Source organism: Ciona intestinalis, chromosome 6, assembly GCF_000224145.3.
Source record: "Ciona intestinalis chromosome 6, KH, whole genome shotgun sequence".
Lineage (NCBI taxonomy): Eukaryota > Metazoa > Chordata > Ascidiacea > Phlebobranchia > Cionidae > Ciona > Ciona intestinalis.
Genome location: NC_020171.2, coordinates 1,868,871 through 1,884,112, shown reverse-complemented (window position 1 = coordinate 1,884,112; position 15,242 = coordinate 1,868,871). Strand labels below are relative to the sequence as shown.

At 34.0% G+C, this 15,242-nt stretch overlaps 1 protein-coding gene across 4 annotated transcripts; it reads right to left on the bottom strand.

Annotated features, from left to right (window-relative positions):
- Positions 1 to 1,063: 1,063 nt before the first annotated feature.
- Positions 1,064 to 14,627, bottom strand: LOC100176703 (transmembrane protein 181-like). 4 transcript variants are annotated; one of them, XM_018812217.2, is made up of 15 exons: positions 10,900 to 11,448; positions 10,177 to 10,280; positions 8,939 to 9,006; positions 8,391 to 8,481; positions 7,717 to 7,961; positions 7,336 to 7,416; positions 6,998 to 7,097; positions 6,482 to 6,707; positions 6,225 to 6,282; positions 5,684 to 5,838; positions 5,346 to 5,428; positions 4,712 to 4,801; positions 4,168 to 4,193; positions 2,715 to 2,781; positions 1,064 to 2,003 (listed from the first exon to the last, which is right to left on the bottom strand). In XM_018812217.2, exons 1-14 carry the CDS (start codon positions 11,115 to 11,117, stop codon positions 2,743 to 2,745), a joined length of 1,584 nt encoding a protein of 527 aa, XP_018667762.1. In that variant the 5' UTR covers positions 11,118 to 11,448; the 3' UTR covers positions 1,064 to 2,003; positions 2,715 to 2,742. The 4 variants fall into 4 exon arrangements, with proteins under 4 accessions (XP_018667762.1, XP_018667761.1, XP_002128686.1 ...); XM_018812216.2 differs by lacking the exons at positions 4,168 to 4,193; positions 10,900 to 11,448 and adding an exon at positions 14,375 to 14,627; XM_002128650.5 differs by lacking the exons at positions 4,168 to 4,193; positions 10,900 to 11,448 and adding an exon at positions 14,011 to 14,186.
- Between the last annotated feature and the right edge of the window lie 615 nt (positions 14,628 to 15,242).

The window sequence follows — 15,242 nt, the reverse complement described above, 5'->3', positions numbered from 1 at the left end:
CCGAGGTGTATGATACAGAACACCTGTGTTATAGGGACTGTCGTTGCCCCGTCATGCGAAGATAATAAGTTGTATTCATTTTGGCCATAGATATCATGTTATATATATGATATCTATGATTTTGGCACAATATTATAACAGCATCCTAATTTTTGCTACGTGTTTTACCCTAATGCAAGCAATACAAAGGGTATATAAACACGCAGCAATAAACATTACTTTAAATAAGGAAGAATGAATCTTTTTTTGCGATTTTATTCGATTTCCAGTAACCCTGTACCAACTATGCGACGAAAATATAAAACTATGTGAAATAAACAACGATTGCAATTGAAAAACAAATACACAACTAAAGGAGTGTTTTTCATTATGAAGGATTGGAAAACGTATAGTAGGGTGGGGGGGAGATGGGACATCTTTATATTTTATTTCCTTGTCCCATTTGGCAGTAAACAAAGAACATTTAAACAATTATAAAGCGGATTCCCACGACTCCCATAGACCGTTGTTAACTGTTTAAAACCTGATTAAGGATATTTGGATATTACGTGTTCGAGGTGCCCCGTCCCCCACTTTACTATATGTAATGTACCACAAAATACGTAAAACAAAAAAAAAAAACTTCACATTTCAGCTGAAACGCTTTTTAATTGAATAGAAAACTGTTAATGATACGTGGTCTTTTTTAACAGCTTTTAAATCCAGTTCGTTATAGACAATTGCAACAATATGTCAAAAAACGGGTTTGGCAAACATAAAGTATCCCTATACCACCTTGGTTGAACATAAATTACAAGAAAAATTACAAGTTTTGTTCAATAGGGTGTATAGTACTGTGGGGTAAGATGGATACCGTTAGCACATAATATCCCCTATTTTCCAAACGTGTTTTAAACAGTTAACAACGCTCTTTTAGAGTCGTGAGGATGCAGTTAAGTAGTTCTGTGAATATTCTTTGTTTGCTACCAAATGGTACAAGAAAATAAAATGAAAACATGGACCATCTTACCCCAACAAACTATACAGCAGAAAAATTTATTATATATAAAAAAAGACAATTGTATGCAAAAGTAAGTTTAATTTGTGATTTAAATTGTATGGTGGAGTATTAACATAGTAAATGGAATGATGTTAGCATTTAATGTGTAAAAATATGGCTGAAATGTTGTTACTTTTTGCGAAAATGTCTATGAAACCGAAAGAGTTCGTAACTTTTAAGTAAAAACATATTTGCATTAACGTAATTTGGCAGTAATTGAAAGAAGAAAAATGTAAATAATATGACTAAAAATGTAGCTTCAAAAAGGTGTGATGTTATTTAAATTAAATAAAAAACTTTTGCGAATTTAAACTTGATTGCACATAATATTATTCGGGAAAATACAAATATTCGGAAAAAACGGTTAACGATTTCTAAAATGGTGCAAAACTGTTATGAAATTCCTATATTGCTTATAACAAGCATACAATTCATTTTCATCTGTTACTAGGCATATTGCAATATAGACTTTTGGAACCTTTTGGTACAAAAACATTGATTTTATTCTATTGTTCTGTCTACCATTTGGAAAGACTTATTTTTCGAAAAAAAATCATGTTTTTTTAGAATGCAATTAACAATTATTACAAAACGTTTACACCAGAGGAGCCAAAAAGCTAATTAAAGCATTTCCTTTGTTTAGGAACTTTAGGTAATGCAACAACCTGCTTCACAATCTAATATAATAGTTATGACTATAAGTACAACTATTTTCACCTTTAAAAATACATATAGCAGTAACTTATCATACAGTTACTTGGTATGTAAAATCCTTTGCTGGAATTTTAGATTGTTTTCAACGATATTGGAACAACTTGGGCCTGTACCCCCCAACACAGTACATTAGTATCTGTGTCTCTACACCTCCCAACACCAACTATACTACACTGTGTTGCTTGTTTAATCTGAGTCATATTTATGCATCTTATGAACTCCATTTGTGAGCGGCATCTCTTCATAGTTTCTATCAAAAAGAATATGTTAAAATGATATTATAGTGTAAGTGAGTCATTATATGTAATTCTTATATAATGCACAGTAGGCCTAGTTTTTGTTGGAAAAATGTTTGTTAAAATGTTTGTATAATAACTGTGATATTTTATTTAAACAAGAGCCTGATGACGCCATTTAGGCAAAACATATATCTCTTATATTTAACAATTTGGGACCTTCGATTTAAGCCACAGTTGGTCCATTACTCCAACATTGTATATGCACACTCTATTCTATATGGGTGAGGTCCTACAGTGAGGCACGCCATGGGACCTGGGGTTTAGGCCAGAGTTGGTCCATTACTCCAACATTGTATATGCACATTCTATTCTATATGGGTGAGGTCCTACAGTGAGGCTTGCTATGGGACCTGGGGTTTGGTCTCTTACCCCAACACCCAGGCTTGCAGGCCATACCAGGATATCTGGTATTTAGGTCAGAGTTGGCCTAATTTAAATAATCAGTAGCAATACATATGTAGGAAAGGTCATACATGGCCCAAATTCAATATTCAGTAGTAATGCACTTGTACTATTACCAACACCATTGTTTAATTAATTCACAGGACATGAGTTTAGGCCACAGTTCACATATTTCGAGTAGCTTAGTCAGTAGCAATACAGGTGTATCGTTTACCAACACCATTAATAAATTAACCACATAGATCAATGAATCAACTTACCCATAAATAACATCTTCATCTGAATCATTCACAAGGGTGAATCCGGTGTCAGCACGGAAGTATGGCTCTGTTGATAAGAAACGACAAGTTATTATATCTCTGATAATATATAAGGTCATATTAAAGTGGATTTAGCCCATAGGTGACGGGTTCAAGGCTCGACCTTGCGACCTGTATGGGTGTATTTATCCTTGGGTAAGAAAAAGGCCATTTATCGCCCTACTACATTTAAAAGTGATCGACTGCCGTGGCAAAGGGGCTTGATGCTAGGCCAAAAACTTCCAAACTTGATGTTTCCACAGGCCAAAAAGCGGATCAAAACTTGATGTTTCCACTGCTGTAGGTAGTGGTTGTACCATTATGGGCTGAAATTGTCAGCCATATGGATTTATTTTGCTGTATTTATGTATGTTATTTCATTCACCACATTGCAGCAATTGGCACCAAAAACAAGGCTATGAGCAGAAGTGTGGTCTTTTATAAAATATTCATGCAGATTAAACACCACCCAAAGTTCCAGTTTATAATTGTAACAATTACATTAATAATAAAATCTGTAATACAAGCTTATTGGAATGGTATATTCTATAAGGGTGTCTTCAGTAAGGCACACCTGGGACCTGTGATGTAGGCTTATTGGTCCCAGTCTATTCTATGAAGGTGAAGTCTTCAGTTATATACACCTGAGACCTGGGATGTAGGTCTATTACCCCAACACCCAGGGTGCTACCATCTAGACCCCATTTAGACAGTTTATAGACACTCAATAATAGAGATTCTATTCTATAAGGGTGAGGTCTTCAGTGAGGCACACCTGAGACCTGGGATGTAGGCTTATTGGTCCTAATCTATTCTATTCTATGAGGGTGAGTTCTTCAGTGAGACACACCTGAGACCTGGGATGCAGGCTTATTGGTCCCAATCTATTCTATTCTATGAGGGTGAGATCTTCAGTAAGGCACACCTGAGACCTGGGATGCAGGCTTATTGGTCCCAATCTATTCTATTCTATGAGGGCGAGGTCTTCAGTAAGGCACACCTGAGACCTGGGATGCAGGCTTATTGGTCCCAATCTATTCTATTCTATGAGGGTGAGATCTTCAGTAAGGCACACCTGAGACCTGGGATGCAGGCTTATTGGTTCCAATCTATTCTATTCTATTCTATTCTATTCTATTCTATTCTATGAGGGCGAGGTCTTCAGTAAGGCACACCTGAGACCTGGGATGTAGGCTTATTGGTCCCAATCTATTCTATTCTATGAGGTATTCAGTTATATGAGGTATTCAGTTATATACACCTGAGACACAAGGCAGACAGATATAGAAAAACTTCTAAAACTGCCTTGTAATGATTGAACACATGCATGGTAATTATTAGTGACATTTGCCAATCCACCATTTGTTATTTTCACCCTTATTGAGTCACCTAATGTCACCACAGTGGTACTTACAAGTGCGAATGGCCTACGCTCACCAGCTGAAGTGAAAATAATGTAAGCAACATATAAAAACATAGATAGCAGCCGTGTGTTGGCAAATGTAGCATTGAATAGTGAAGCACAGAGCTTATGTGTTAAGCCTAATGAACCACAGAAAACACTTTTACCAATGCTAATAGAATAACCGAAAAATATAACAAATTTTGCAATAAAAATGCACCACAATAGCATGGGTATAAGGTTTGGGTAATGGGCAAAACTGTGCTAAATCTTAGGTCCCATGGTAAGCCATACTGTAGGACCTAACCCATGTAGAATATAGGTGCAATAAAGTAGAGCATTCTGACTGCTTTGGGCAGAGTAATTCTCATACATTGAAATATAGTTAATCATAGTAGTTTCTATATGAATTTAAACTAAGGCCTAAGTCTAAGATCCCATGGCGTGCCTAGCTGTAGGACCTTGGCCAAGCAGGGAATTCTGACTGCTTTGGGCAAAAGAATTCTTATACATTTGAGATATAGTTTAGTAAGTTGTGTATAAACTGACGACTGACCTGTTCCATAGTTTTGCGAAGGTGAATAAACAAATGCCATCGTGTAAGTGTAGAAGTTTAATAGAGCGTAGAAACAAACAAATTCTGCAGGTGTTGGTCAGTTAAGGAGCTTTTTTCTATTATTGTACAGTTAGAATATGTAGTAGAGTTAGAATATGTAGTTGTTGTAATGATCAGATTACAGTATTCTATTCTATATGGGTGAGGTTTTCAACATTTTGATTTTAAGTTTTTTTTATATTATTGTACAGTTAGAATTACATCTTATATTTATTTCAAGTACTGTAGGGTAAGATGAATACCATTAGCACATAATATCCCATATTTCCTAATCGTATTTAAACATTTAACAACTCTCTTTTAGAGCCGCGAGGATAAGATTTTATAATTCTGTAAATCTTCTTTGTTTACTACTAAATGGGATAAAAAAAAGAAAACATAGACCCTACACCATGAAACATTTCATTAGTCTAAAACTCTTTAGGGCGGCTGTATACAGTATCCCGTCCGTTTTGTTTGTTTTGTCCGGATTTCGCTATCGCATGCGGAACTCGGTAATGGGTTTGCATACGACTTTGCATGCTACTGTGTACAGCCACCTTTATGGTGATTCAAAACATAAGTAAAAGGATATAGTTTTGATATTTGGTTGAGATTTGAGCCACAAAATTGTCCTGAAGCACCTGGGACCCGAACCTCAAAACCACAATGGCAACACTGAAAAAAATTACCAGGATTAGAAAAAGGAAACACTGAGCAACATATTACAGAAAAGTATGTTTAAAATAAATATGTAACTTATTTATTTTTCCATGGCAGGGCAAACCACAGTCGTTATACCACAGGTGTTCTGTTTCATACACCTCGTGCCAACTTATGACTTACCACAGAAGTTACTTGCTAACTGTTTGCTTTAGTTAGCGACACATTAAACACCTAGCATACACACAGTGTTGCCGAATCTTTTTTTACCTTACAGCAATTACACAAGCAGTGATGCCAGTGAGAAACTTGAGCCTTAGATTAAAATAAGGCTTTGTATGCAGCTCTGTACATGCTCGTATTAATAGGAAGACAAGATACATAATGTAAACCGATCCAATGATAAAGAAAAACACCTTCATTCCCTGAAATATATTTGTATTATTAACATGAGAGTAACTTACTTTACCCTTGCTTGGCGGGAAACAACAGTCGTTATAACACAGGTGTTCATACACCTCATGCCAGCTTATAAGTTACCATGTATGTTTCTTTGTGGGTGATATTTTTTTATGCCAGGGACCTATTTGTACTATAATGAAAATTACAACAATTCCTAGAAGTCCTGTTAGATTCCTAGAAGTCAACAATTCCTAGAAGCCTGTTCTCTTATTATGAAGTCGGACGATTCTTGTAACTTAATAACAGGTAATGATCCAAATCTGCCCTGTGCACGTATTGAATGTAAGTAACTTAGTTTAAATGTATAAACAGTGAGATATAGAAACTGTTGTGTTAGGCAAAACTTTACCAAAAAGTTTTTCATGTCGATCCTGTATTGGTAGGTGGGGTCTAGTAATTCATTGTACCTAAAATTAAATAAAAAATTAAATTAAAGAGTTAACAACAGTAAACAAAACTCTACTCTAATTTGCCAAAATGCTAAATTTGAAGGTCACTTGCAGCAATGTGCCAAAAATGTTGCCAAAAATACTTGCCAATATTGATTTATAAATCTAAACTAATCACTCACTAACAAGGAATTTATGTAGATTAAAAAAAACTTACTGTTGCCATGATCCAAGGGTGACAGCTGCCAACCACACGAGGCCGCACAAGAGCACTTTAGGAAGGTAGAAAGTTAGAAATGGTCGCTTCTCCGAGGTTGATCGAATACCATGGAAAGCACATAACCAGAATAATAGTAAAGTGCATAAAAAAGCTGCCTGAAACACAGTATCCAGTATACCAGGTACCCAACTTTTAACTAGGAAGCCAAGAGGGAATATTGGGTCTGAAAAATAGAATAAAATTTAAATTAAAATATGAACTTAAGTTAGAGCATCTTAAAGTATCAAATCAAATGATTGCAACAACTTCTCAAATGACTTGATTTAAAAGTTAAAGCTATTTGTAACGTTTATAGTAACGTAACAATCGCATTCTATACTCTTAATTCAAACTTTAAAAAAGACCAAAATATAATTATTTTTTGTTAAAAATAGGCTTTGAAGTAGAAAATGCCTGGCAGAAACAGTATATATATAATGTATATGATTAGAAACTTTGTTAAGTTTGGCGTACCGTTATATAAAAGTAGAAGTGGCAATAGAAACGACATCCATTTTTGTTCAATCGTCCAGTTTTGCATGTGATATTTTCTCAGTGTATGGGCAAATAGACACTAAAAAAGGTTACATAATATGAAAATGTTCTGGTAAAAGTGGTCTAAATTGACATGGATTGTATAAAGTAAGTTTTGAACCAGGATTTCTGTAAACTGGAAATGACAATCAAAACTTTTTATATAGGTTAGCACACAAAATTTAAAAGCTAAAAAGAGTCCTATACATTAGTAATTAAAGCTGCATTTTTTTGGTATATTTTATTATAAAATTAAAAAAAACACAGTTGTATATTACCGTAACGATAAACGTGGCGACCAGAAACGCAAATCTAAACCAAACTTCGACTTGAGTGAAAACTGGATTGTAGGTTTTGAACTGTGGAAGATAAAATCTGGTTAAATTTAAATTGTGTTCCTGGTATTTAAAGATTATGGATAAGGTATGTAGTAGAAACATCAGTATTGAATTACACTACCTTAAAAATGGTATGTAGACAATAAAACAGGTTTGCTTATACAAAAGCAAATGCTAACATTGTAACTTTTTGAATATATTTTCCAAAGTATATTAAGTCTTATTTTGGTGTAGCTTGATTTTATTATGCTATAACTAAAAAAACTTGCAAAATGCAGTACTGCATATATATATAAACAGATAAATTAATGGAAAACTCACCTCAAACTGCACATCATTTACAGGGTAACTTATGTTTTGCAATCCATCGAAACTAACACTGACACGAAACTTAGTATATTCAAGATAACCAAGGTGTAGAACCACTATGGGTTCGCACCAGCCCTGCCCATGGCACAAAAGTGTCCGCTCACGAACGTGCACGGAGAGCCCAGCACTACCGGCGCCGTCTTCGCCGATTGCGAACATAGTGACGGAAAGTTGAAAGGGTTGACCAAAAGTTGCGCCTGGAGTGGTAGGTAAAAGTTTGGTTACTGGAAGGTATATGTATGTGTTACAGTGGTATAACCAGAAAAGTATGTTAAAGTGCGACAGAATAGAATAGTTATTGTTTTTGTGTTTATATTAATGTTGGTTTTAACAGCTTTTATTGAAAACTTGGTGCGACATACAGTTACACTCATAGTTGTCAAACATAGGGAACCTCATTGATTAATGTAGTGAATGCAATATACCCCTGTTCAGCTTGTTTTAGACCCAATTATAAGCTTTAAAACTGGAGTCGTAAAACATATGATGTTCCCCCTGTTTTAAATTTGACTGGACAGCATTAAAAAAAAATTGGGTATGCTTGTCACCCAAGCATCCCCTAAATTGGCGCCTAACCATATAAATAATATATAACAAAACATCCTAAATACAAAGCACCAAGTTACCTGTTGGGTTTTGAATGTGCAAGTTCGCCAGCAACCAAATTTGTTGGTTAAACGTTGAAAGGACAGGAGAAAAGAATTTGAATGGACCACTCTGAAACCAACAGAATGAACGTAAAATATACAATTTTTGAATTTATTCAACATGTATCCGCAAAACAGAGATTTAAAAATGTATGGATGTACAGATAAGTAAAAAGTGATAAAATAGAAGCATCTTACAGCTTTAAAAACAGAAAAAAGGGACAATTTTATAACTCAATATTGCAAATAATCTGATAACTTGGTATTGCACATAAAATGACATGTTTGCACCCCTGTTTCACAGCTTAAGTAACCTATAATGGGGTCGGTACCATAGAGGCATGTAGAATGGTTTAAATTATTTATGTTAAAAAAATTTTTTTTTATCAATAAATCGTTTTTTTTTTTTTTCCTTTTTTTATCAATAAATCGTTGCCTATACAAGGCATATAACTTAATATAAGGTATACAAGTTACCACAGTATTAGATATTGGTTTTATATTATTTGAGTAAAGTGAATACTTACAGCAATGGAAGTGGGTGGTTCACTTAGATGTGAAGTGTTTACATGGGTGGTGGATATAATGGCTGGGCCTGGAATATAAAGATGGGGTATTTCATTAACAGAGTATACAGAGTTCAAGGCTCAATGCTGCTACCGTTATGAGCAATATTTAAAATAATTAAAACAGGAAAGGTAAATAGAGTGTATGTGTTACATTTATGTGGTAACTCGTAAGCGAACATGAGGTGAATGAAATATAAAATCTGTGTTATACCGACTGTCATTCCTCATTGCCCCACCATGCAATGATAAATAAGTTAAATACATGGTAACTCGTAAGCAGGCACGAGGTGTATGAAATAGAACACCCGTGTTATAACGACTGTCAATTATCTTGCTAATTATGTAATTACAAAAATTTTGATAGGTAGTTCAATCCAAAATAAGCCAAAAGTTACAATTTTAATCGGGTTACAACACAATTGTATATAGTAGTGTGACAGTTGGTAAGCTGGGAATTACTGGGTGTAATGAGTAATGACATGACAATGTATTTAGTGGTAAGATTACGATTGGGGATTATCTTATATGACAGTGTTTCAACTTTAACCCATTATTGAGTAGTGTAAGAACTCTGGTATAAAACAAGTGCAAGCTATAAGGTCTTAGTACAATTTTAACTAAACATGAATACACCAAGTCAATGAAAAGACACTTAGCTTTGATCTGCACGCATAGACACCAAACTATTATTCAGCAGTACATATAAGCACACTAGTTAATGAACAAAAATGTTGTGCGAATGTTTGCTTCTATATGATTTATAGTTCCAGCTTTTACAAAACATGTATATGCTAGACATACGGCCATACAAACTACTTCACATAAAACTGATAGATAATGTGGGATTTATGACACTAATTATTGGCATGGGAGGAGATATATAGTTTAGACTAAGATAGACAGGTCATTTCACAGTCACAGTTGTTCTTAATTGAGGTTTATGTGTACATTGTCCCAAGCACCCATTTTAAGAATAATAAATCTATGTTACACCATGTGCGTTTTTAATCTTGATAAAATATGGGCTGCAATGTGAGTAGCTATGTTTTGAAGTCACTAAAACCATGATTGCAGCAAAACATTTTTTATACTACTAATAGTATGCTTATGAAATGAAAAACCTAAACACAATATATTTGAATTCCTAATAGTTTTCACTTCCCACGATATGTATCACACACAAAGTCACATATTACCTGCAAAACCAGTAAACACAGAGAGCAGAAACCCAGCAATGAATGTAAAGAATACAAGAACAAATTGACGTTTTGACAGCGAATACAATCTCATTTGAATAGACCTGAAAATAAAATACTATTTTAGGGTAAAATTCTTACAGTAATTGTACAGCACTAATTGAAATGTGCTCTGTGCTGTTATGTTAATTTGAACCCTACTTTGACATTAATAAGATAGAGTTGTTTAATTTAGTTCCGTTTTGCAGAAATTGGTACCCTTTGTGCAGGAAATGACAACTGTCCTTCTGTAAGCTTCGCGTAATTAGAAAATAAATTTATGGTAATGTTTTTAGCTATAAAACCAATAAATTAGACAGAATAAAAATTCAATGCAAGTATAATATATAAAACTTTACAATCAATGATTACAATACTGTTACACAACAAATGTTCGTTACTGGAATATAAAACTATACCATAAAACCGCAGTGGTACAAGGTTAAGAAGAATGTTATATTTATAACCAGGCTACTGAATTGGGCATTTATATATCTTTAATGTTTTTGTAACTAGAAATAAACAAGTAAACATGTATTGTAAAACAACAGTGTTAAGATTCTTTTACATTTATAAGTAGGGCAGTAGTACTGCTACTAAATTTTGGCCTAAATCCTAGGACCCATGGCGGCCCACGCTCACCAGCATAGAATAGAATTCTGTTTTTATATTCCTTTAACTTACATAACTTTCCTTCTGTCTGCCCAGTCTGAAACAAGAGTTAAGAATTCCTTTGCAATCAGACACAGAATAAGCAGGGAAAGAGCAACGGTCGGTAAAAAGACAAAATTTTCTTGAAATTTCTCGTTATCTAAGCGCTGTCGCTTCCAAAAAGTTATTAATCCACTGTTACTTAACCAGCAAAGGAAGTAGTTTTGCATTTTCCCAGCCAGGCTATACATCTTATTCAGGAAGCGTGTTTTGAGTTACTGCGTCCAACATAGGATAATTGATTACATACTGTAAGTTTTGCCTTTTTCTCTCAACACACCAAGAGTACATAAACAAAATGAGAAGCAATTCTATTAATAGCTCAGTGACCACAAGTTCACAACAGTACAGGACTTTTTTTCTATAGTGGTTGTCAGTCTCAAAAACTGACCAAAGTAACTGCAGCATTAGGCATACAATTTCCTGCATCGATTACACAATAACAGACTTAATATACTCTCATTTAGAGATGGGAATGCCAAAACACAGTACTGTTGCAGAGAATGTAAACTTAAATATTTATTAAATGCAACTACTATCAAACTTATATTAAAGTGCCTCTTTGCATTAAGTTACACAACTCCTTTGCAAAAGTGCTTTAACACAGACTAAAAACCTGACGTCTTTAATCTTTACTTATGTAACCGTAAGTTTATTTCTCAGTTCACATTGACTTGTATCCCAGCAACAATTTCTTTAGTCTGCCCTTGCTATGTGATATAAATGTACTTGAACTTAAAAAGGAGACTTCCCTTTGTGTGGTCTGTTTTGAGTGGCGTAAAAGTACATATTAAACATTTATGACCGGTAACTTGAATATAAAGTATATATATATGGTTTATGAATGCATATTTAACCTGCGCCCTCTAGCTGCTTGGTTGCCTATGTCAACATTATACGCAGAAAACCACTAAAGTACCACACCATAAAAAGCTGCAAGTTTTACAATCATATTACACCCTGCAAAATGCATACACCCATTTTCAGCTCTGCTGTAATGTGTTTAATCTCTAATCTGATGACCTCTCTATTAAACAAAAACTGAGCTCTTAATCAATACAAATTTGAAATTATTCCTTTGCTAAACTTTAGAACTGCTTAAAAATCGATAAAAATATACTTGTAGTGCTAGCTACTAGTTAGTTTCAATGCTCCTAGCACTTATTCTCCATTTTATAAATATTGCACTTTTTTACTACTGTTACACAAATATTATGTTTTACTTTGGTTCACTTTTTTCTGGTATATATTTATATATATATATATATAGGCCTATGCCAGGTATTCTCTCCGTTACAAGCACACGATAAGTTCAACCCACTAAACTGTTCCATACAACTAACTTTGGAGCAATAACTGTAAAGTTTAATGCCCGCCAATTAGTGTAACCATAGACCACTTAGATTATTATCTTAGCTCTTACTGGTTAAAGGCACATGGCACAAAAACATAACACTATGGCCTTAGGCAAGGTATAGTCTCAGTTCTGATGCTCTTTAAATTAGGTGTCACTACAAAACTTTCTAAAGTTAAGATTTAGAAACAGCTGTGAAATTGGATCTATGGCTTTAGAAACACACACAGGTGGCAATGACATTGGGTGACATCAGCAACATATTCAGACAATATTTGCACTTAAAAGAAAAAGGCATTAACTGAGTGCATAAAATACAAGATATATTATATCAATTTAGCCCTGGTCTTGTACTGCAGAGTACCAAGTGCATAAAATACAATGATATATTACATTAATTTAACCAGGTACTGTACAGTGATGGGTGCATTAAATAGTAAATACAATAAAGCATTACATCAAGGTCCTGGCCTTGCACTGTAACTACTGTGGAATGACTGTCAATCTGGTTATATCTTTAAAATGCCCTTATCTATACTACAAGGGGATTGCCTGTCACTATAAATGGCTATAAAACTGTATCTAAATCCTGTAGACAGGATTTAAAGAAACCTATCTAGGTAATAGAGGTGATAATGCTCAGGTATCTTCTTGACACATTAATGTGCAGCATAGCAGTGTTAGGATTGTTCTTGATCATTAAACAAATAAAGTCCTGTCATTCATTTACTGACAGGTTATACAAATATATACCAATAAGAAAAATTAATAAGTAACAACAATATAGGCTTAAGAGAGCCCTTTACTAATGCATATGCTGCCACTGTACAAACATATTGATTGGTTAAGCATATACTTTAGTATTGAAGAACATATGTTTTTGTAATTTTGCACAATAACTAGGGTGACATTGTAAAATGTTACATCCAGTCACCCATAGATTCATAAGTGCACACTAAGTTTAGTAATAGCATTTTAGTAGTGAAGAGCAGGCCAGAAACAAAATATTTTATAATTTTGCTATTTTCCACAATAATCTAGGGTGCCATTATAACATTGTCTAAAAATTGCACCTATAGTATAAAACAGAGAAAAATTCATTGATTCTAAAACTACTGTAGAACATCACATACAAGTCTGACTACAAACAATAATAACCACAGAACTGAGGTTTATGCGGCTGGTGGCTAGCTCTGTCTTCGACTGTGGTTTTAGCATAATGGTTTTACATTTATGCAATGTAATGCATTCTGTCAATCGTGTTTGTTTCGTGAAACAATAGAATAAACAAAGTAAGCTAATCTAAAAGTTTAATTTGGTTTCTTATGTAAGTTAAAGCTACAGCTTGCTTAATTGAAAGAATGTTCTGTTTTTTTTTCTGAATTTGTGTAATTTCTGTTATTTGGTAATGCACAAGCATTAAATAATGGATTTTTCTTTTAATCTTTAACAATATTGAGCAAAAATCCAAGAATATTTATGCAAAAGAATTTTTTAAAACATATATTTTGTACGCAACAACTTTATCATGTATATATATAACAATAACTTTACGGTTCCGCCGGTTCAAAATTGATAATGAAATGGAACAATAAAACAACAAATTGAAACGAATACTTTATACAAATAAACCATTTAGATATACAGTGTGCTTAATATGCAACATTTTAAAGCCAGAACGTGGTTACAAATATATATGTTGGTAAAAATACAAATACATTTCAACTTACGAGTCCATTTTGGAAAAGTGTTTTCTTGGGAAAAAATGCTCTAGACGGTTGGATTTTGTTCTTTCTTGATGTTTTGTTAGCCCAGGGCATTTAATACAATATATAGACCGCAATATTCAGGAAATATTAAAGAAAAACGACGAAATAAACCTTTTTTCTGCTTTTAAAGAAAAAAATGCTGACGAAATGGGGATTTTTATTTTACTAAATCGGATGAAGTGTAGCTGCGACGAAGTTTTAACGAATTATTTTTAAATTATCGTCACATTTTTTATATTACCGTAATAATTTTTTTTTACAGTCGTAATGATTAGTAAATACATTTAATTTCTATTAAAATGATAAAAAAAGGCATTTTTCTTACCTTCCTTTCGGTTTGCAACCGAATCTATCCATAACGACGGTCTCTGGTACAATATAGTTTTCCAACTCTTGCATCAAATGTTTAAAGTACGTGTGAGCGTCCGAAAATGCGGTTTTGTAGTCTAATATCTTCTCATATAAAGTTGGCTCTCGCAAATATACGCTGTCAATCCCGTCCAAAAATTCCGACATCATTCGTAGTAGTTTAATGCAGCGATAAAATCTATATCAGAAATTCTCCGCCCTATATCGCTATACCGTTCTACTATATGGAGCTGTACATGTCTATTTAAAACAGCAGATGGTGTAGAAAAGATCTTTCATTACAAAGCCGTCTTCTGTCCAGTCATTCCGACGTCTTATGACGTTTTCAGATGGCCTTTTCAGAAATCGATTTCTTTACATACAAACGTCTTTAGAACTGGGCACACACGGGGAATATTCACTATATCTTACGTCACGCCGATTTTCCAGCGCGTACACTGCTCATTTATCGATTCATGAAGCGGCAGAGGCATAAATAATTCATCACTGACAGTTATACCGTAAATACCCGAAAATAGACCTTTTGGTGTGTGCTAACACACAAATCGTTACCAATTTACTTAGAAAACCGCATAAAATTTCGTACTAATAAATTTCTAAGACCTAACAGATAAACTATACCTTTCAGTCTTATTTTACACCCTTTGGAATAACGATTAAACATTTTAAAATTGACGGCCCAACACTTCACCGGTTGCAATCCGCTTATATTTAAATGCGTATTACAGCGAAAATGATGTGCTAATGGCCTATACCGTATTACACGCTAATATGTGTTCTAATCTAATAAGAGTATTTATAATTAGACAGAGAGATATAATTGA